At 48.3% G+C, this 21,282-nt stretch overlaps 1 protein-coding gene across 1 annotated transcript in view; it reads left to right on the top strand.

Annotated features, from left to right (window-relative positions):
• The window catches only part of ARAP1 (ArfGAP with RhoGAP domain, ankyrin repeat and PH domain 1), a 134,911-nt gene that overhangs the window by 89,339 nt on the left and 24,290 nt on the right, over positions 1–21,282 (top strand). The window contains exons 14-19 of the mRNA XM_082219685.1: positions 777–959; positions 7,219–7,393; positions 12,106–12,240; positions 14,429–14,564; positions 16,514–16,616; positions 18,494–18,689. Of these exons, the coding sequence (XP_082075811.1) occupies positions 777–959; positions 7,219–7,393; positions 12,106–12,240; positions 14,429–14,564; positions 16,514–16,616; positions 18,494–18,689 (928 nt within the window). The remainder of the gene's footprint in view (positions 1–776; positions 960–7,218; positions 7,394–12,105; positions 12,241–14,428; positions 14,565–16,513; positions 16,617–18,493; positions 18,690–21,282) is intronic.

Raw genomic sequence — 21,282 nt, forward strand, 5'->3', positions numbered from 1 at the left:
TGTAGTCTCAAAACACCTGGAGGACTGAGGTTGAGGAAGCCTGTCCTAAAAGCTCCCAGCATCCTTAACAAACTACACTTCCCAGAATTCTTTGCAGGGGTGGGGGACGCATGGCTGTATTCAAACCATACGATACCACTTTAAATAGTCAAGAATTTTGGGAGATGCAGTTTGTTAAGGGCACTGAGAGGGTGTTGGTTTTTTGGGGGGGATGCCTCCCAGAGCTACGATTCCCAGAATTCCCAGGGAAGAGGGGCTGGTTGTTAAACCACTGTGGGAACTGGGAGGGGAATGGTGTGTGTGTGTGTGTGTGTGTGTGTGTGTGTGTGTGTGTGTCCGTCCAAACAACTCTCAGCACCCTAAGCCAGGCTTCCTCAACCTCAGCCCTCCAGATGTTTTGAGACTACAATTCCCAGCATCCCTGACCAGTGGTCCTGCTAGCTAGGAATCATGGGATTTGCAGGCCAAAAACATCTGGAGGGCAGAGGTCAAGGAAGCTTGGACTAGATGACTCCATGAGGCCCAGAGTGGCGGTGGATCAGGCAGTGCAGTTGCGTAGCCTATCCCTATATGGCCAGTCTTCACATCCCTGCCCCCCCTTTTTTATAATATCTGTTTTTTTGAATTTTTTTTTGAATATCTGTTTTGCTCTGTATTTTTTCTTATTCCTGATTTTTTTCTTCTCTTTTTTGTGCTATGTATTTTATGTTTAAAACCTGTTTAAAACTTGCTTATGAAATTTAATAAACACATCCCTGCCCCTTTTGCCTCCTCAGCTCTTCCAGCAGATCGGCAACGCGGTGGCCAACCAGTTCTGGGCGGCCAACGTCCCCCCCAGCGAGGCAGTCCACCCCAGGAGCGACAGCCAGGAAAGGCGCCGCTTCCTCGTGGCGAAGTACAGGGAAGGAAAATACCGGCGCTACCACCCGCTCTTTGGCAACCAGGAGGAGCTCAACAAGGTGGATATTCCTATTATTATTATTATTATTATTATTATTACTACTACTACTACAATGGTACCTCGGGTTACATATGCTTCAGGTTACATACGCTTCAGGTTACAGACTCCGCTAACCCAGAAATAGTGCTTCAGGTTAAGAACTTTGCCCCAGGATGAGAACAGAAATCATGCTCCGGTGGCGCGGCAGCAGCAGGAGGCCCCATTAGCTAAAGTGCTTCAGGTTAAGAACAGTTTCAGGTTAAGAACAGACCTCTGGAACGAATTAAGTACTTAACCCGAGGTACCACTGTACTTTACTGAATTTGTATATTTCACAGAAGAATACAGAAGGATAACACACAATACATAATAACAAACAAAAGCAAAAGCAAAAATCCCCACCTCCCACAACACATTTTAAAGGGCACCAGATGTCAATCCGCCAAATAATAATAATAATATTTTTAAATATTTGCACTCTGCCCAACTGGGTTGCCCCAACCACTCTGGGTGGCTTCCAGCACATAAAAAAAATAGTCGTACCTCGGGTTACAGATGCTTCAGGTTGCGTTTTTTTGGGTTACGGACCCGCTGAAACCCAGAACTGCCAGAACAGGTTACTTCTGGGTTTTGGGAGTTGCACATGCGCAGAAGTGCTGAATTGCAACCCGCGCGTGCGCAGATGCACTGCTGCAGTTTGCAAACACTGTGGTTTGGGAACGTGCATCCTGCACGGATCACGTCTGCAACACAAGTGTCCACTGTAGTACAGTCATACCTTGGTTCTCAAACGCCTTGTGACTCAGAACATTTTGACTCCCAAACACCACATACCCGGAAGCGAGTGTTCCAGTTTGTGAACAATTTTTGGAACCCAAACCTCCGACGGGGCTTCCGGTTGGCTGCAGGTGCTTCCTGCAGCCAGTCGGAAGCCGCGCTTTGGTTTCTCAACGTTTTGGAAGTTGAGCGGACTTCTGGAACAGATTCTGTTGGACTTCCAAGGTACGGCTGTATGTATGGCCTGGTTAAAAAGGAACGTTTTTGCCTGGTGCCTAAGGGTGGAGAACAGGGGTCAGCAAACGTTTTAGGAGGGGGCTGGTTCACCGCCCCTCAGACCTTGTGGCAGGCCAGACTGTGCGCACGCACGTGGCGGAGGGGGGCTTCTCTCTCCCCCCTCTCCCCCCCAGCCACTCCCCTCCCCCTGCTTTCCTACCTCCGCCGCTGCTCTGCCTGCGGTTGGGTGGCGGCGATGGCGGCGAAGCTCTAGCCGAAGCCCCGCGCCGCGCCCCGTCAAGATGCCCACAGTGCGTACATAAATATTTATGTATGCAAGTACGGTGGCAAGGTTATTGATTGCCAAAAATTGGAAAAGCAGCAGCGTCCCAACTAAAACAGACTGGTTATCTAAAATGATGGAATACTTCCATATTGCCGAAATAACAAGGAGGATAAGAGGAGATAGATAGATAAACTTGATTCGCATTAGCCAACGGCCATGGCAACATAAAACAAGCAATATATACAAATAAAAAGACAGCAAAGGGTAAAAAGGGCAGTCCAATGAGCAAGGTTATCATTCAGAGAGCCGCCCTTAATCTCATTGCACCCTCGATAAACCTAGAAACCTTTGCTGTTGTCTGATCATTTTGCTCTGTGTAAGAGGAGATATGGTACAAAAAGTGAGTAAGGAGTGGGCTATCTTTAAGGAATCCATCAAAATTTATGTGGGAAAAGTAGAATTTCTGACAGATACGGAGTGAATCCAGAAAATGATTAGAATGAAAGGAGAGTAAAGTTAAGATAGAAGAAGAGATTAAAGAAAGAAAGAAATGCGTTTAAGCTAGTTGGGGGGAAAACGTAGCGTAACAAGAACGGCTGGAAGTCAAGTCACTTTGTGGGGTAGATGTGTAAGTACAGTATGTTGATATGTAAAATATAGGTAGGTATTATAGAGAATAATGTTTTATGTTATGAAAATAAGGTAGTGTGTTGTGTACGTGTATTGTGTACAGTGGTACCTCAGGTTACATACGCTTCAGGTTACACACGCTTCAGGTTACAGACTCCACTAACCCAGAAATAGTGCTTCAGGTTAAGAACTTTGCTTCAGGGTGAGAACAGAAATCGTGCTCTGGCAGCACAGCGGCAGCAGGAGGCCCCATTAGCTAAAGTGTTAAGAACAGTTTCAGGTTAGGAACGGACCTCCAGAATGAATTAAGTACTTAACCCGAGGCACCACTGTAATAATAATAAAAAGAGGCTGGCGGGGAGGCGGCGAGTCTGGGGTGCGCCTCAGCGCAGGGGCAGCGAGACTTTGGATTGACAGGCGCCAATCAAAGCAAGCTCCCTTTCTCTGCAGGGTGGGGAGAAACCAGGAGGAGGGAGGGAGGAGGCTCCGCTGCAGTGTGTGTGTGTGTCTGTGTGGGGGGGAAGCTGCCCTCCCAAATTGCAAAAAAAATGGCGCAGCCCAAATGATCATGCCAACCCAAGCAGCGATTCCAGGACCGTCCTTGGGCCGGATCCAGAGGGCAATTGGGCCTGATCTGGCCCATGGGCCTTCATTTGCTGATCCCTGGTGTAGAAGGACAGCACCAGGTGAGCACCCCACAAACGGGGAGCCATCACAGAAAAGGCCCTGTTCTTGTGTTGCTACCTCGGGGAGAAGGCAGATGAAGAAGTGCCTCTGAAGATGATATCCGGGTCGGTTCATATGGTGAGAGGTGGTCCTGAGCTGTTTAAGGCCGGTTCTCGGATAGGGAGGGCGAGGGTTAAGAAACTGGGTCCCCCACGCCTGTGCATCTTGGACCGGCAGGTGGGCAGATGCTGTCATCTGGATAGCAGAAGGGGGGGGCAGGGGGTGTGTGGAACTGCCTCCGCTTATGGCTTGCATCTCCTGCGCCAGATCCGGCTCTGGGCGAGACGCCCAGAACGGTGCCCAAGCAACAAGGAAATTTGTGCATAGCTTGTATGAGCTGGGTGAAGAGGAATGAATTGCAGTGTTGTGTCTCGTGGTGCAGAGAACCTCTGGGCGTGTGCGGAGTGCCTTTCCCTCACCTCCAAAGCTGAGTTTAAACATCTTCGTTTAAAAGAACAACAGCAAGGAAATTCCTACCATTTCTCCCATGGTTATTAGTACAGTACCTCAGGTTAAGTACTTAATTCGTTCTGGAGGTCCGTACTTTACCTGAAACTGTTCTTAAGCTGAAGCACCACTTTAGCTAATGGGGCCTCCTGCTGTTGCCACACCGCCGGAGCACGATTTCTGTTCTCATCCTGAAGCAAAGTTCTTAACCCGAGGTGCTATTTCTGGTTTTTTTTTAAATAATATTTATTAAAGTTTCATAAACAATCAAAAGCTTCAAAATTTAAACATAAAATACAAAAACCAAAAAAAGCTACAAAAATGAGAAAATACAAAACACATAGTACACAATAAAAAACAGTTAACAGAATAGAGAAAAGAAAAAGAAGAAAAAACACCAAAAAACAAAACAGATAAAAAAAATAGTATTTTCATATCTTATACTTCAATCACTAGTTTCTTGACCTCCTCATACCTCCCTTTTTGTATTCCAGTTCAGATATTTAGTTCAGCAAATCGTTACCCTCTATCATTTATCCTTACTCAACATCTTAACCTATAATAAATATATATCTTTCACCATTGTCAATCCATATTTACATATTCTTATTAATCTTTTAACCAACACCGCTTATTTTCAATCCAACTTCCCTTTAACATTCATTAATTTTACAGTATTTCTGTAAATAGTCTTTAAATTTTTCCCATTCTTCTTCTACCGCCTCTTCTCCCTGGTCTCGGATTCTGCCAGTCATTTCTGCCAATTCCATGTACTCTATCACCTTCATCTGCCATTCTTCCAGGGTGGTTAGATCTTGTGTCTTCCACCGAGGTGCTATTTCTGGGTTAGCGAAGTCTGTAACCTGAAGCATCTGTAACCTGAAGCGTCTGTAACCTGAGGTACCACTGCATTAGTATTTTTAGTAGTAGTATCGCTATTCTTTCTTCTGCAATTGGTTCCCCATTCCCAGAGTAGGGGATAAATGCGTCAATTTCCTCCGTAAACCCATCTGTGCAGTTGGTGAGTGCCAGTCCTCAGGGCCTTGCATATGAGCGTTTTTTAAAAGGGGGCCATATTTCAACAAAACCGCCTGTGTCAGAGGCATCATTCAGAGCATGTTGGGGGTTGGACTAGATGAGTCTCAGGGGTCCCTTCCAACACTGTGATTCTCTGCCTCTAAATGTATGAGGCCGCTTCCTGTGTTCCTGCCATGAGGGTGTGCGCTGAGCCGTTTTATGGCTGTGGAAAACGGGCGCCTCTCCCCTATTTATTTTTTTCTTCGGAAATGTCCTGGCCCCAGAGAGCTGTCAGGAAGCTGTGAAGGAATGCGCGAAAAAAGCTGGAATCGCTTGAACATCTTGCAAGCTCAGTCTCTTGACCTGCTGGGATTTTTATACAATTATTATTATTATTAATTATCATTATTATTATTATTCCCTGCTTTGGATTTCCTGCTTATGGGCTTAGTGAGCAAGGCTTCCGGGACGTTTGCTTTCGTGCTCTGGGATGACTGACCTTTTTTATTGCAAATTGAGAGAAGGCAAGGAAGATGCAACAGGAAATGTGTAGAATTAGGCACAGTGTTGGCAAAGTCTTATTACATGCCAAGGGCATCTTTAGTCGAATTTATTCTTTATTATCGCTTTGGAGCTGCGCGGTGTCTTATGGACTTTAGTTCTTCTGGGCTGGGACACTTGATGCTTTCAACGTTGGATTCTTTGCCTTCCTCCTTTTTGTGACGATCCCACTTCCCCGCTTAATACAGTGGTGCCTTGGTTCTCAAACCTAATCCATTCCGGAATCTGTTCCAAAACCAAAGCGTTCCAAAACCAAGGTGCGCTTCCCCATAGAAAGTCAAGTCATGCAAAATGGATTAATCCAGGCTTTTAAAAACATCCCCTAAATCAGCAATTTAACATGAATTTTACTATCTAACAAGACCATTGATCCATAAAATGAAAGCAATAATCAATGTACTGCAGTCACACAATCAATCAATCAGTAGCTGAACTGGGCTCCACAAAGCCACAAAAACAAAACAAAAAGAGCCTCAAAAACAAAAATGCAAAATAAATAGCGAAAACAGACAGACCTCAGCATAACACTCAAAACGGAGCATGTTCGGCTTCCGGAAAAAGTTCGCAAACCAGAAAACTTACTTCTGGGTTTGCAGTGTTTGGGTTCTAAGTTGTTTGAGAACGAAGGTACCACTGTAAAGGTAAAGGTGACCATTAGGTCCAGTCGTGGACGACTCTGGGGTTGCGGCGCTCATCTCGCTTTATTGGCCGAGGGAGCCGGCGTACAGCTTCTGGGTCATGGGGCAGGCATAACCAAGCCGCTTCTGGCGAACCAGAGCAGCGCACGGAAATGCCGTTTACCTTCCCGCCAGAGTGTTACCTATTTATCTACTTGTACTTTGACGTGCTTTCGAACTGCTAGGTTGGCAGGAGCAGGGACCAAGCAACGGGAGCTCACCCCATTGCGGGGATTCGAACCGCCAACCTTCCGATCGGCAAGTCTTAGGCTCTGTGGTTTAACCCACAGCGCCACCTGCGGCCCTTAACCATTGTAAATCAATGCAAACATAAATGAGCCTGGGGATGAGGCACGCCCCCTGCCCTCAGCTGGTGCGGCGGAAGAGTCGCCCTTCGCTTTTAAAAAATGCGAGCTTGGGAGCAGTCCAGAGCTGCGCTCCATGCACTGTTTTTGCAGCTCGTGTGTTGTTTCCCCATGCGGCGCTGGGGGAAGGGAGGCCCATGACTCTCCCCCCTCTCTCCATCCCTCCTCCCATCTGCGCTCCGGCAGAGCCAACTAAGTGGGATCTGACCTTGTGGGATCAGATTGCAGCACTTTCTCCCTCCCTCCCTCCCGGGGCTTCTCTGCTTCTCATTTGCAGCAAAGCCTAGTCCCCACCCTCCTGGCCAGGGACTCTGGAATGCCACCGGTGGGGTGCCTAGCCTCCTTCCGATAGATAAAAGGCCCGTTGCCTACTCTCAGGCTGAAAACCTCCTTTGTGCAGCCAGCTCCCCTTTGCGGCTGCCTCCCTCGGACGGGTCCTGCCGCTGCTTTGAGGATGGTTTCCGGGCACCTGGGCAGAGGTTCGGATGCCCCCCTCGCTCTCCTTCTTCCCTTCCTCCTCTCTCTTCTCTCTCAGGTGCTCCTAACTCTCTCCCCTTGTTGTCCCCCCTCCAACAGGCTCTGTGCGCAGCCGTGACCACCAGTGACCTGGCGGAGACGCTCTCCCTCTTGTTCTGCGGCGCCGAGGTCAACTGCTACACGGGCGACCCCGGCTACCCCTCGCCCATCGCCTTAGCGGAGCAGGCCGGCCAGAGGCTTCAGGTGGAATTTCTGCTGCACAACAAGACCTCTGGTGAGGAGAGGAAAGGGGCAGAGGAATTTGGCCAGAGGGGCTGGAGCGGAGGGTGCGTGCAAGTCGGTGTGCGGATGTTGCAAGCCAAAGAGCGAGTGCCTGGGGAAATGAGGAAGGGGGAAGCAAGGGCGCTGTGTCGTCCCGAGTTTTCTGGGCTGGCTCCCGAACCTATTTCTCTCCCTGGTGCATTTGGAAGCACAACCCCTCAGTTGTGGGGTACAAGCAGCAGGTGTCGGCTGATTCAGTATCCCATAGCCAGGTCAGACTCTAGCCTAGGATCAGGGCCTTGCAGAGCCAGGCAGAGGCCCGGGCCAGGTAGATAATGTGCCCCCTTTTTTTTAACCCTGGGGATAACGGAAGTCTTATAAATAAGTAAGTATATAAATAATTTTCGCAAAAGTTATGTTGACAGTTTTATTTCAAGGCTTGAACCGTATCTGCATACAAAGACAAATTGGAAAATATAGCCATACAATAGTGCTTTTAAAAAATATGCTGACCGCGGCTCCCTTTGGAATCGGAGTCTGGGCCTGCCTAGGATGGTCTGCTCTGACTGGCAGCAGCTGTTGGGGGTGTCGGGCATTGCAAGGGGGTTGGACTAGAGGACCTTTAGGGTGCCCTCCAACTTTATATTTCTATGATTCTGTAACTCTGCAGAGGTCTGTGTCCAGCTTTCCAAAGAAGTGAAGTGGGAAAGCAGGGAGGACGTTGACCAGGAAAGACAATCATTTGGGTGTGGGGCACCTGGCGGAAACTGCAAAGGGTCTAGACCTAAAGTTCCTAAACTTTATCGATCCACCGCCTCCTTGGGGGTTCCTCCCCAGTGACTGCCACCCGACCTTATCAAAAAAACATTATTCAGAACAGCAGTTTGCACCACCCCCTAAGGAAGATAATAACAAAATAACGTCGAAACCAGTAACCATGAAATGCACATTTATTTTTGCTTGGGGAACCGCAGTATCTGAGCAGGAGACTTCGGACCAGCAGTTCAGCTCTGGACCTCGGAATGCAACCCCTCCCCCCCCGAATGGAAGAACAAGGCAGGAGAGAGAGGATCTGCAGAGAGGATCCTGCAAAGCCACACTCCTTTGCATCCTCCTCTCCTGCAGTTTTGGGGAAATGAATCGTTCCCCCCCCTTTTTTTGGAACCTGAAAGCAGACCTGAAAATGTGTCGGAGGCATAAAGCGGAATACCTCAGATTTTGCTGGTGTTTAAGGAAAAAACAGCCACCAGCAGGAATCAAAGGTGGCTTCTAGATCAGAAGTATCGCTGCCTCCAATTTGTGAAGGTAGAGCATCGCCCTTTTGGCTAGCAGCCCCTGAGGCTACTCCATGAATTTGTCCTGTCCTTTTTTAAAGCCTTCCAGATTGGAGGCCATCCCTGACTCCTGTGGCAGGGAGTTCCACACTTTAACCACCTGCTGCGTGAATAAGTCCTTCCTTTTCTCTGCCCTAAATCTTCCAACATCCAGCTTTATGGCATGCCCGCAAGTGTTACGAGAGAGGGAGCGAAACCTTTTCTCTCTTTGCTTTCTCCACGTTATAACTTTCTATCAAGTCGCTTCCTCCTCCTCGCCTTTTCTCTACGCTGAAAAGTCCCAAATGCTGCAACCTTTCCTTGTAGGGATGTCGGTCCACCCCTCTTGATAGTTTCGGGGTCATAAAACCATCAAACTGTAGAGTTGGAAGGGACCTCTAGAGGCATCTAGTCCAGCCCCCGGCCGTGCAGGAAGCATCCCTGTTCCGTAGCTTCTCCAGCTCTGCAATACCAGATATTGTAAGAAATGGGGGGGGGGTCTGTTCTGGGAAGTGGAGAAGAAGCTTTGCTGGGAATCCAGACTGCACAGGGCTTGCAACAAAAGCCTCTCTGCCCCACCGCCAGGACGGCAAAAAACCAAGCCCAAATTTCCAGCCCCCCCCCCGCCATAAGTTCTTCTTTCGCCACCTCCCCGGAACGATGCTTCGCTGACTCACTGCTTTTGGCAAGCTCAGCAGAGCCCTGCGCTGACCCTTCCCCGCTCCCCTTCCGCCTCGGCCAAATTTCTCCCCACACCCTTTTCGGTTTTTGGAAAGCCCACGGAGCGAATTACTGGCAGGAAGGGCCAAAAAAGCCTTGTCTCTGAAGATGGATGAGCCGGTGACTGAGCGGCTTGAAAAACAAAAGGCGGGTGGGCTGGAAAAACAGACAGGCATTGCAAAGCCCCCACGCCCCTGGGCTGTTTGGCTTGGCGGCTCGGGCCCCTGAAGCAGTCAAAAGCAAGGCCAACCGAGTTGGGGGGAACAGGAGGCGTCCTGCGCTCTCTGTGTTTTTTACAGGAAGGGAGGGAAGGAAGGCAGAATCACAGAATTGTGGAGTTGGAAGGGACCCCTAAGGGTCATCCAGTCTAACCCCCTGCAATTCAGGAATCTCAGCACAAGCATCCATGACAGATGGCCGTCCGACCTCTGCTTGAAAACCTCCAAGGACGGAGAGTCCACCACCTCCCAAGGGATATTGTTCCGCTGTCTAATAATAATAATAATAATAATAATAATAATAATAATAATAATATTTATTATTTATACCCCGCCTATCTGGCTGAGTTTCCCCAGCCACTCTGGGCGGCTCCCAGTGTTAAAAACATGCCTTGTTTAAATTGACAAGGTCCAACATGGTTTCTTTAAACTAAAATTTGAAGCAAGCTTGCATTTTTTAAACTACGCACGCTTAAGAAAGGCAGGGTGTGGATGTTGTGGCCAATTTTAAACGCAAACCCCTTAAACATTTCTAAAATGACAAGAGACACAAGGAGCAGACTCACATACGCTTAACGGACAACACACATAACAGGCAACATGTAACATGTAAACATGTATATTTCCATCCTTTAGTTGGTTGTTGTTAGGAGCTGGCTCTCTTCCTGTTTGTTTCATTACGCGAAGTTAGTGGGAAGGTCCCACACGTGGTTTTATGTGTCTCCTTGCCTCTTCAAACACCACCAGTTAATCAAACTGTCAGGGCTCACTGGGTACCCCTTTATATAAGCATGTGTATTTTATTTTCATTTTCTTTAAAAAAGAGAACTAAAGGGAAAGGACCACTTCAAAGGATCTACCCTGAGTGTGGCTGAGGGGACACGCGCCCCTCCCATCTAGTCCAACCCCCGAAATGCAGAGATCAGAGGTAAATAATCGGTGACAGGTGGTCACCCAACCTCTGCTTAAAAGCCTTCGAGGAAGGAGAGCCCACCAGCTCCCGAGGGAGTCCACAATTGAAACAAATATAGCATAGAAAAAGAAAAAGCAAACATACAAAAGAAACCACATTACAATACTAAAAAAGAAGAACAAAGAAATTTAAACACCTATCAGTTGAAGAATTCCCTTTATCTACATTGTAAATTGACTTCCTCGAATCCCTCCCTTGTGAATTTCATTGTGTCTGCATATAACAGCTCTCTAAAATCATTCTTCAACTAATTTCCCCCCCAACAATTAACTATCTTCTTCTCTTTTCTTACTATTCCAAATCCAGCTTACTTACAATCGAATCCTATTTTAATCCTAGGCCTAATTGGTATTTTCAAGTAGCTTCTAGTTATTTATATTGCAATATTTGGTTAAATAGTCCTTAAATTTCTTCCAATCTTCTTGATATTCCTCTTCTTTCTGGTTGTGGATTCTTCCAGTCAGGTCGGCTAGCTCCAAAAAGTCTAACGTCTTCATCTGCCGTTCTTCCACCGTTGGAATTGCTTGGGATTTCCAATTTTTAGCTAACAGCAGTCTTGCCGCTGTAGTGGCGTACAAAAATAATTTAACATCTTTTTGGGGCAAATCCATTCCTATTATTCCAAGTAGAAAGGCCTCTGGTTTCTTAATAAATGTATTTTGCAACATTTTCCCCCAATTCATTATAAATCTTTTCCCAGAAGTCTTTTACCTTGTGGCATGTCCACCACACATGGAAAAAAGGTACCGTATTTTTTATTCTATAAGACGCACCAGACCATAAGACGCACCTAGTTTTTGGGGGAGGAAAACAAGAAAAAAAAAATCTGAATCCCAAAAGCCAGAACAGCAAGAGGGATCGCTGTGCAGTGAAAGCAGCAATCCCTCTTGCTGTTCTGGCTTCTGGGATAGCTGCGCAGCCTGCATTCGCTCCATAAGACACACACACATTTCCCCTTACTTTTTAGGAGGGAAAAAGTGCGTCTTATAGAGCGAAAAATACGGTAGCTTCTTTTTCTCTACATTTCCAACATATGTTATCATTCGTGTGGTAGATCTTTGCCAATTTTACTGGGGTTAAGTACCACCTATACATCATTTTCATGATGTTTTCTTTTAATACAGTACATGCAGTAAACTTGACCCCTTTCTTCCACAACCTTTCCCAATCTTCCAACGTTATATTATGTCCAACATCTCTTGCCCAATCAGTCATTACAGATTTAACTTGTTCATCCTTTGTATGCCACTGGAGGGAGTCCAGTGTTGAATGGCTCTTGCCATCTGAAAGTTCTTCCCAATGTTTTTCTGGAATCTCTTTTGTCATCGTTTGAGTTCATAAGTTCTGCTCCTGATCTCTGGAGCAGCCAGAGGCAGGCTTTCTCCATCTTCCCTGGGGCAGCCCTTCGGAGATGTAACTCCATCTCCTCTTCTCCAGGCCAAAGCTCCCTGCCCTGTGACTCCAGCCTGTCACTCACCCCGTTTCTCTCTTGCCTTGGCAGAGACCCCACAGCTGGACATGGGCACCAACATCGAGAAGCACTACTCCATCATCCTGCCTTCTGTCGCTCACAACGGCTTCCTCTACAAGGCACCCTCCATGGCCAAGCTGGTCCACGAACGGAAATCACGGGAAGGTGAGGCAAGGCGGGGGCGGGGCGGGGGGCAGAGGCTGCTTTGGAGCACCGAGGCAGATTTCTTAGGATGGTGCCGACGGCCAGCAGGAAAGCCATCGACTCTCCTTCCCTCCCCACACTGCCGCCGCTTGAAAACGCAACCCCGAAACGTGGAGCAGAGATCGAAATCACTGACTTCGCTCTCTCATGGACCCCCCAAGATTGGCTGTGCTTTGGGGGAGGTGTGCAGAGCAGCCGAAACTCAGTCTCCCTGAACTTTTAGATTACTACCTTTTTGCAGTGCCGGATTTAAGTCAATCAAAGAAATTGCTTGGTGTTTTGTGTGTGTGTGTGTTTTAGTAAAAAGAACTAAACAACTTTGGGGTTTGACCCGTGCTGGATTTACGTAGAAGCTAAACAAGCTATAGCTTAGGGTCCCACTCTCTTGGGGGCCCCAAAAAAATTTAACGGAAAAGAAAAACTTGGTGTACATTTCCAAAATATAAGATAAAAAACAGATAAACCTACATACAGCCACAGTGTTGTGTAGGCTCCTATGATGTAAGTAATGGGCCCTGCCTGCTCCCTAAAATGTCACTGGTTTGCTCCTTTCTATATATAGGGTGCCTACATTCTGCATGGACGATCTGTAACAGTTACTTTGATAAAATACATATTTTGTTATGTGCAAATGGCTTTAGATAGCTATAAGGTCCTTAAATTACCATATAGCATATATTCAACACAAAAAACAGAGCCAATTTGTGGCTGACAAAGGACAGCTGTACATATAAAGAGCCCCATTACCTTCAGTAGCTTAGGGCCTCATCAAACCTTAATCCGGCCCTGCCTTTTTGAGCAAGTTGCTAGACCTCATGGTTCCTGCAGCGTTTCCGAAAGCGCAGGGGGGTGGGCTGCTGATAACCTGCCGAAATCTCTCAAGACGGGATGGCAGCTTAAGTGATAAGGGTCGAGCATTAGTCAAGTGGACCCGCCGGAAAAAAATTAATGGGCGTGACCAACTTAGGTCCATGGATTTTGGTGTGCTTACTCTTCGGGCTCTGAAGGCAGGGCACATGTTTTGGCACCTCCACAGCAGAAAAGTATTTTAATACAGTGGTACCCCGCAAGACGAATGCCTCGCAAGACGGAAAACCCGCAAGACGAAAGGGTTTTCTGTTTTGGAGGCGCTTCGCAAGACGAATTTCCCTATGGGCTTGCTTCGCAAGACGAAAGCCCATAGGGAAATCTCCGGGGACCTCTTTTAAATGCTGGCGGTGGGGAGCAAAGCCTTTCCCCCCCTCCGGCCTTCAGAAGAGGTCCAGGAAGGCCGGCGGGGGCCGAAAGGCTTTGCTCCCCACCGCCAGCATTTTAAAAGCAGTCCGGGATAGCAGGGAAGCACTTCCCGCTATCGCGGACGGCTTTTGAAGGCAGGCGGGGGGAGCAAAGACTTTCGCCCCCCGCCCGCCTTCAGAAGAGGTCCAGGACCTCTTCTGAAGGCGGGCGGGGGGCGAAAGTCTTTGCTCCCCCCTGCCTGCCTTCCCGGGAGAGCGGAGAAAGGCAGCACGTTTCTCCGCTGTCCCGGACGGCTTTGGAAGGCAGGCGGGGGGGAGCAAAGACTTTCGCCCCCCGCCCGCCTTCAGAAGAGGTCCAGGACCTCTTCTGAAGGCGGGCGGGGGGCAAAAGTCTTTGTCCCCCCTGCCTGCCTTCCCAGGGGCTTTTACATTGCCCCGGACAGCGGAGAAGTCCTCCGCTGTCCCATGGTTTTTTAAAATGCTGGGGGTGGGAAGAAAAGCCCTTGTCCCCCCCCCAGCCTTCAGAAGAGGTCGGGGGACAGACTGTCCCCGGACCTGGTCTGAAGGCGGTTTCCATAGGAACGCATCAATTGATTTTCAATGCATTCCTATGGGAAACCGTGCATCGCAAGACGAAAAACTCGCAAGAAGAAAAAACTTGCAGAACGAATTAATTTCGTCTTGCGAGGCACCACTGTATTGTGTTGGAAGCTTCCCAGAGTGGCTGGGGAAACCCAGCCAGATGGGCGGGGTATAAATAAATTATTATTATTATTATTATTATTATTATTATTATTATTATTATTATTATAGGGACTGTTCCTTGCGTTGCCTCGAAGTGTGCTCCAGTGATGGGTCTTGTTCTCTCCCTTTCCCCGCTTTTTTGGGTAACGCTTGACCCCTTCCCCACTTAGAGTTCAGCCGCCGCTGGTGCCGACTCCATGAGGGCATCTTCAGCTACTACGACAACAACACCAGCACTGTGCCAAACGGGGAGATCCGGATGCAGGAGGTGGCCTGCCTGGTGAATAACCCCCCGGAGGCCCACGGGTGAGCGGGGCTGCCCCCTTTGTGCACGGGGAGTTAGGGGGACCCCCACTGTGGGATGCTTAGTTCATCACCCTAATGAGAAAGTGGGGTCCTGAGCAATGAAACTGACCGTAATTATTAATATTATTACCGTTATAATCATTCGTTTCATTTATGCCCCGCCTCCCCCCCCCCCCGACGGGCTTCCACCAAGCGACACAGATAAAATGCAAAAGGTCGAAAGCATATAAAGGCTCATAGCTAAGAAGCAATTAAACTGTAACAGAATGGAATCCATATAAAAATGATCCCTTGAAATGCAGGTAGATGTGGGAATGTTCAGGGATGCAGGAGAGGATATATTTATTTGATTGTAGCCTTTCCAACTTGTGTTAACAAGTTTCACAATTTAGCAGAGTAACATCCCCCTTTTTAAGCTTGCAGCATATGCGTTTGCTCAGGCTCGCTAAAGCCTCTCTAATAACTGTTCTGGTATTTCCCCCTTATTCCCTCATAAAAGATAAGACACGACACTGTCTTCTATAAAAGTATAAAAAAGAGTTTACTCACATTCTATTCACAATCGGATCCCAGAAGGGAGACTTAGCTTAGAAAAGTTACATACGTTTCCGAGCACAATTCAAAGTGTTGGTGCTGACCTTTAAAGCCCTAAACGGCCTTGGTCCAGTATATCTGAAGGATATACCCATCGTCCATCCCGGACACTGAGGTCCCGCTCCAAGGGCCTTCTGGCGGTTCCCTCACTGCGAGAAGCCAAGTTACAGGGAACCAGGCAGAGGGCCTTCTCAGTAGTGGCGCCTTCCCTGTGGAATGCCCTCCCATCAGATGTCAAAGAGAACAACTACCAGGCTTTTAGAAGACATCTGAAGGCAGTCCTGTTTCGGGAAGCTTTTAATGTTTGATGTATTATAGTATTTTAATATTATTTTGGAAGCCGCCCAGAGTGGCTGGGGAAACCCAGCCAGATGGGCGGGGTATAAATAAATTATTATTATTATTATTATTATTATTATTATTATTATTATTATTATTATTATACACCTGGAAACTATCTCATAAGGAGACAGTCCCTTTGCCCTCTCTTGGCTTCCAGCAGATGTTGCTTCTTCGATGCATGTAGTCAAAGAGAGAGAGGTGGCTCCCCTGCCCTGTGCTTTTGTCCTTACCTGCACAGGTGAGGCCATGCCCACCTCTAGTCACATGAGGAGGAAGTCTATCCCAGCCCAGAAGGAAACAGGAAGTTTACCTGCTGGCTGGACAAACATTCCTCCCCATGTGTAAACATGTTCACTCTAGGGATGTTGTACTTGACTGCTCTTGTGTTTCACATCCCACAGTGGTAAAACGACACCACCATAAAAAAAAACACCATGGCAAACTATGTTTCCCAGGACTTTGGGGGGGGGGCAAGTCACGTGCATCAAATGTGGGCTGGATCCTTCTCCAATTAAGTGGAGGGCATCCGTCCTGATTAATTTTCAAAATTTGCCGGGGGCAAGAAACAAGTCAAGGCATCGGCCCATATTACTCAGTGGTCACCTAAAGCCAGAATCCTCTTCTCACAGTGGCCGACCAGGTGGCTATTGTGCGGTGCCTGCAAGCAGGATCCGAACTCAGGACCAACTCTTCCCTCTGGTGGTTTCCAGCAACTGGGACCCAGAAGCATTGCTGCTCCCGACCGTGGAGTAGCCATCACTATCCCTCTCCTGCAAGAATTTGTCCAATCCTCTTTTTAAAGCTGTCTAGGTTTGGTGGCCATTCCTGCCTGGTTTGGTGGCCATTCCGCAGTTTGTGCTGCATGAAAAAGGAAAAGTTATCTTTCCTGAATCTTCCCCATGTTCAGCTTCCTCGGATGCCGCCCAGTTCTAGCATTACACGAGAGGGAGAAGGACTTTCCCCAATCCGCCGCCTCCTCTCCCTGACATTTTCCTCCCTGTCTTTTGCTGTAGGTTCGCCTGCACTTTCGAGGTCTATATAGAAGCGGAGAGGCTCTACCTCTTTGGACTGGACTGTCCCGAGGCCATCCGGGAGTGGGTCAAATGCATCGGAAAGGTGAGAGCGTCCGGCAGGTACTTCTCCAGCTCTGGAAAACTCGAATCCCAGCTTGTGGGGGCTTGGCATCTTCTGGGGTGGGGCTAGAAAGCACCCCTCTGCAATGCTCCCTTCCTGCGCCGCAATGTGGGTCTTGCAGAGCGAATTCCACCCCCCTGCCAGCCGTGCGGTTGGTTCTTCCTGAGCTTGGTTGCGTTTCCATTGCCATTTAATTTTGTTTGCCTTTCAAAAAAAAAATGTAACCAATTCACATGAAATTGAATACAGTGGTGCCTTGGTTCTCAAACTTAGTCCGTTCTGGAAGTCCGTTCCAAAACCAAAGCGTTCCAAAACCAAGGTGCACTTTCCCATAGAAAGGAATGCGATCCAGACTTTTAAAAACAACCCCTAAAACAGCAATTTAGCATGAATTTTACTATCTAACGAGATCATGGATGCATAAAATGAAAGCAATAATCAATGTGCTGCAGTCACACAATCAGTCAATCAGTAACTGAACTGGGTTCCATACAGTCACAAAAACAAAACAAAAAGAGTCACAAAAACTTGAAATAAATAGCAAAAACAGACAGACCTCAGCTTAACACTCAAAATGGAAGTGTGGCACTCAGGTCGGAAGCATATCTAACGAGACCATTGATCCATAAAATGAAAGCGATAATCAATGTACTCTACTATAAAATAAATAAGACAGTATTGTAGGTGATAAAAATTAAAATTATTATTATTTTCTTACCTGCACTGATGATAGTCATTGTTTGGATGGGGGGCTTTTATCCATTTCTGCAGTCACGCAATCAATCAATCAATCAATCAATCAGTAGCTGAACTGGGCTCCACACAGACACAGAAACAAATTAACTGAAAAAGCCACAAAAGCGCAAAATAAATAGCAAAAACAAAAGTGCCAAACTTAATCCGTTCTGGAAGTCCATTTGACTTCTGAAATAGCTGACAGCCGTATCGGACGTTCGGCTTCCAAAAACGGTTTGAAAACTGGAACACTTACTTCCAGGTTTTTGGCGTTTGGGAACCAAGGCGTTTGAGAACCAAGGTACCACTGTACTGCTTTAAAAGTTGACTTCCCCGGCCCCTCCCATGATATTTTTCTTCCTTATGATTAATTCCCACCCCCCTTCTTCATTTTTCATTGGCTGCACATATAGTTATACCTGGGTTACAGACGCTTCAGGTTGCATTTTTTTGGGTTACAGATGCGCCGAAACCCGAAAGTACTGGAACAGGTTACTTCCGGCGGTCACGCATGCACAGAAGCGCTAAATCGTGCTTTGCACATGCGCAGAAGCGCCGAATCGCAATCCACGCATGCACATGTGTAGACACGCCATTGCGGGTTGCGGATGCTGCGGGTTGTGAATGTGAATCCCGCACGGATCATGTTTCCAACCTGAGCGTCCACTGTATTCCAGTTCCTGCTTCGTTTAACGATCACCTGTTCCCGAAACAGGGACGCAGGTGGCGCTGTGAGTTAAACCACAGAGCCTAGGACTTGCCGATCAGAAGGTTGGCAGTTCGAATCCCCGCAACGGTGTGAGCTCCCGTTGCTCGGTCCCTGCTCCTGCCAACCTAGCAGTTCGAAAGCACCTCAAAGTGCAAGTAGATGAATAGGTACCACCCTGGCAGGAAGGTAAATGGCATTTCCGTGCTCTGCTCTGGTTCGCCAGAAGCGGCTTAGTCCTGCTAGCCACATGACCCGGAAGCTGTACGCCGGCTCCCTCGGCCACTAAAGCGAGATGAGCGCTGCAACCCCAGAGTCGGCCACGACTGGACCTAATGGTCAGGGGTCCCTTTACCTTTACTATTCCCAAAATGTGGTGTTATTTTTCACTTTGCCTGCCGGTTGTGTTTCCTTCCAGTCCTTCGTCCCCCCGGGTGCCGACGGATTGCTTTCCCACGACTTTGAGCGCCTCGGGCGGCTGCAGTACAAAGGCGGTCTGAACTTGGAGCGGGCCAAGGAGGGCTGGTTTGCGCTGGCGCAGGGCACCCTCTACGCCTACCTGGAAGGCAGCGAGAAGGAGGAGGCCGTGCACCTGCGGAAGCTGCAGGAGCTCTGTGAGTACCCGGGGGCAGGGAAATGCCAGGGGGCCGGGCTTTCCCAGGGATCCCAGCAGAACCCCCTCCACTTGGGCAGAACAAGTCCTCTCCACCCAGTCGTCCTTTCCCCTAATATACCTCGCTGGGTGCTCTGAACCAGGAGTTATCTGTGCCTCACATGTGCCCACCGTCCTGCTCTGATGGCAGGCAGACAGTTTCCAGATTTGTAAGAACCCAATTATTCACTCTGGAACTCCCTGCCTATTGATACCAGCCTTCGCTGTCCCCTTTTAGGCTGAAAGCATTTTCCGCTTGGGTTTCGACCCTGATGCCCCGTTTAATCTCTTTGCTGTTGTTCTTTTCACTTTTTGAAGTCTTAAACCATGTGTAGGCAACCTAAGGCCCGGGGGCCGGATGAGGCCCAATCGCCTTCTAAATCCAGCCCGTGGACAGTCTGGGAATCAGCGTGTTTTTACCTGAGTAGAATGTGTCCTTTTACAGTGGTGCCCCGCAAGACAAATGCCTCGCAAGACGGAAAACTCGCTAGACGAAAGAGTTTTCCGTTTTGGAGGTGCTTCGCAAAACGAATCTCCTATGGGCTTGCTTCGCAAGACGAAAATGTATTGCGAGTTCCTGCAGGTTTTTTTCCTTTTTTCCCTCCCCCTCTTTTTCTAAGCCGCTAAGCCGCTAAGCCGCTTATCAGCTGATCCGATAAGCTGATAAGCCGCTAAAAGCCGCTAATAGCGCTAATCCGCTAATCTGTCAATGGGCTTGCTTCGCAAGACGAAAAAACCGCTAGACGAAGAGAATCACAGAACGGATTCTTTTCGTCTTGCGAGGCACCACTGTATTTAAAATGCATCTCTGGGTTATTTGTGGGACATAGGAATTTCTTCATTTCCCCCCTCAAAATATAGTCCACCCCCCCACAAGATCTGAGGGACAGTGGACTTAGCCGCCTGCTGAAAAAGTTTGCTGACCACTGTCTTAAATGATTGTTGGTTTTTCTCATGGGGTGCGGGCGTCCCCCGCTCCCTCGCCAACCGAAGCTCGTTGACTTGCCAACCCTCTAAACTGGCTTTCCCCTACCTGAGGCCTTCAAGATATTTTGGACCGCAGCTGCCATCACCCGCCGCGTCTGACACAGCAGTGCCGCCATCTTCCTATGGCGTCGGGCAGCTGTGCTGGCGCTGGGAGTTGTAGTCCAAGACATCTAGCAGGCAGCAGGTTGGCAAGGAATGCCTTGAGGGAGGAACAAACTCTTTATTGTCCAAAGCACACTTACATGTTGGGAAAAGGCACATATTATTATTATTATTATTATTATTATTATTATTATTATTATTATTACCCCACTCACCTGGTTCCCCTGCCACTCTGAGCGCCTGCCAACAGAATATTAAAAACACAATAAAACATCACACATTAAAAGCTTCCCTAAAGAGGGCTGCCTTCAGGTGTCTTCTAAAAGTCTGATAGTTGTTTATTTTCTTGACATCTGATGGGAGGGCGTTCCACAGGGCGGACAGGGGAAGTCACTGATACCTTAAGGATGTAAAATGAGTATTTTAAATTGTAAAACAGAAAATTTAAGGTGTGTGTGTGTGTAGAATTGTAGTGTTTGTTATGGATTGGGGGCATTTCTGTGCACTCTGGTTTCCGTCACGGTGTCCCATTGCACCGGAAGCGGTTTAGTCCCACTGGCCACATGACCCGGAAAGCTGTCTGTGGACAAACGCTGGCTCCCTTGGCCAGTAAAGCGAGATGAGCGCCACAACCCCATAGTCGCCTTTGACTGGACTTAACAGTTCAGGGGTCCTTTTTAATATCTATATGAAGCCGCTGGGAGAGATCATCAGGGGGTTTGGGCTGGGTGTTCATCAGTATGCAGATGACACCCAGCTCTACCTCTCCTTTAAATCAGAACCAGTGAAGGCGGTGAAGGTCCTGTGTGAGTGCCTGGAGGCTGTTGGAGGATGGATGGCGGCTAACAGATTGAGGTTGAATCCTGACAAGACAGAAGTACTGTTTTGGGGGGACAGGGGGCGTGCGGGTGTGGGGGATTCCCTGGTCCTGAATGGGGTAACTGTGCCCCTGAAGGACCAGGTGCGCAGCCTGGGAGACATTTTGGGCTCACAGCTGTCCATGGAGGCACAGGTCAAATCTGTATCCAGGGCAGCTGTTTACCAGCTCCATCTGGTATGTAGGCTGAGACCCTACCTGCCCGCGGACTGTCTTGCCAGAGTGGTGCATGCTCTGGTTATCTCCCACTTGGACTACTGCAACGCTCTCTACATGGGGCTACCTTTGAAGGTGACCCGGAAACTACAACCAATGCAGAATGCGGCAGCTAGACTGGTGACTGGGAGCAGCTGCCGAGACCATATAACACCGGTCTTGAAAGACCTACATTGGCTCCCAGTATGTTTCCGAGCACAATTCAAAGTGTTGGTGCTGACCTTTAAAGCCCTAAACGGCCTCGGTCCAGTATACCTGAAGGAGCATCTCCACCCCCATCATTCAGCCCAGACACTGAGGTCCAGCTCTGAGGGCCTTCTGGCGGTTCCCTCACTGCGAGAGGCCAAGTTACAGGGAACCAGGCAGAGGGCCT

This window comes from Podarcis vaucheri (genome assembly GCF_965113315.1).
Source record: "Podarcis vaucheri genome assembly, chromosome: 4".
Lineage (NCBI taxonomy): Eukaryota > Metazoa > Chordata > Lepidosauria > Squamata > Lacertidae > Podarcis > Podarcis vaucheri.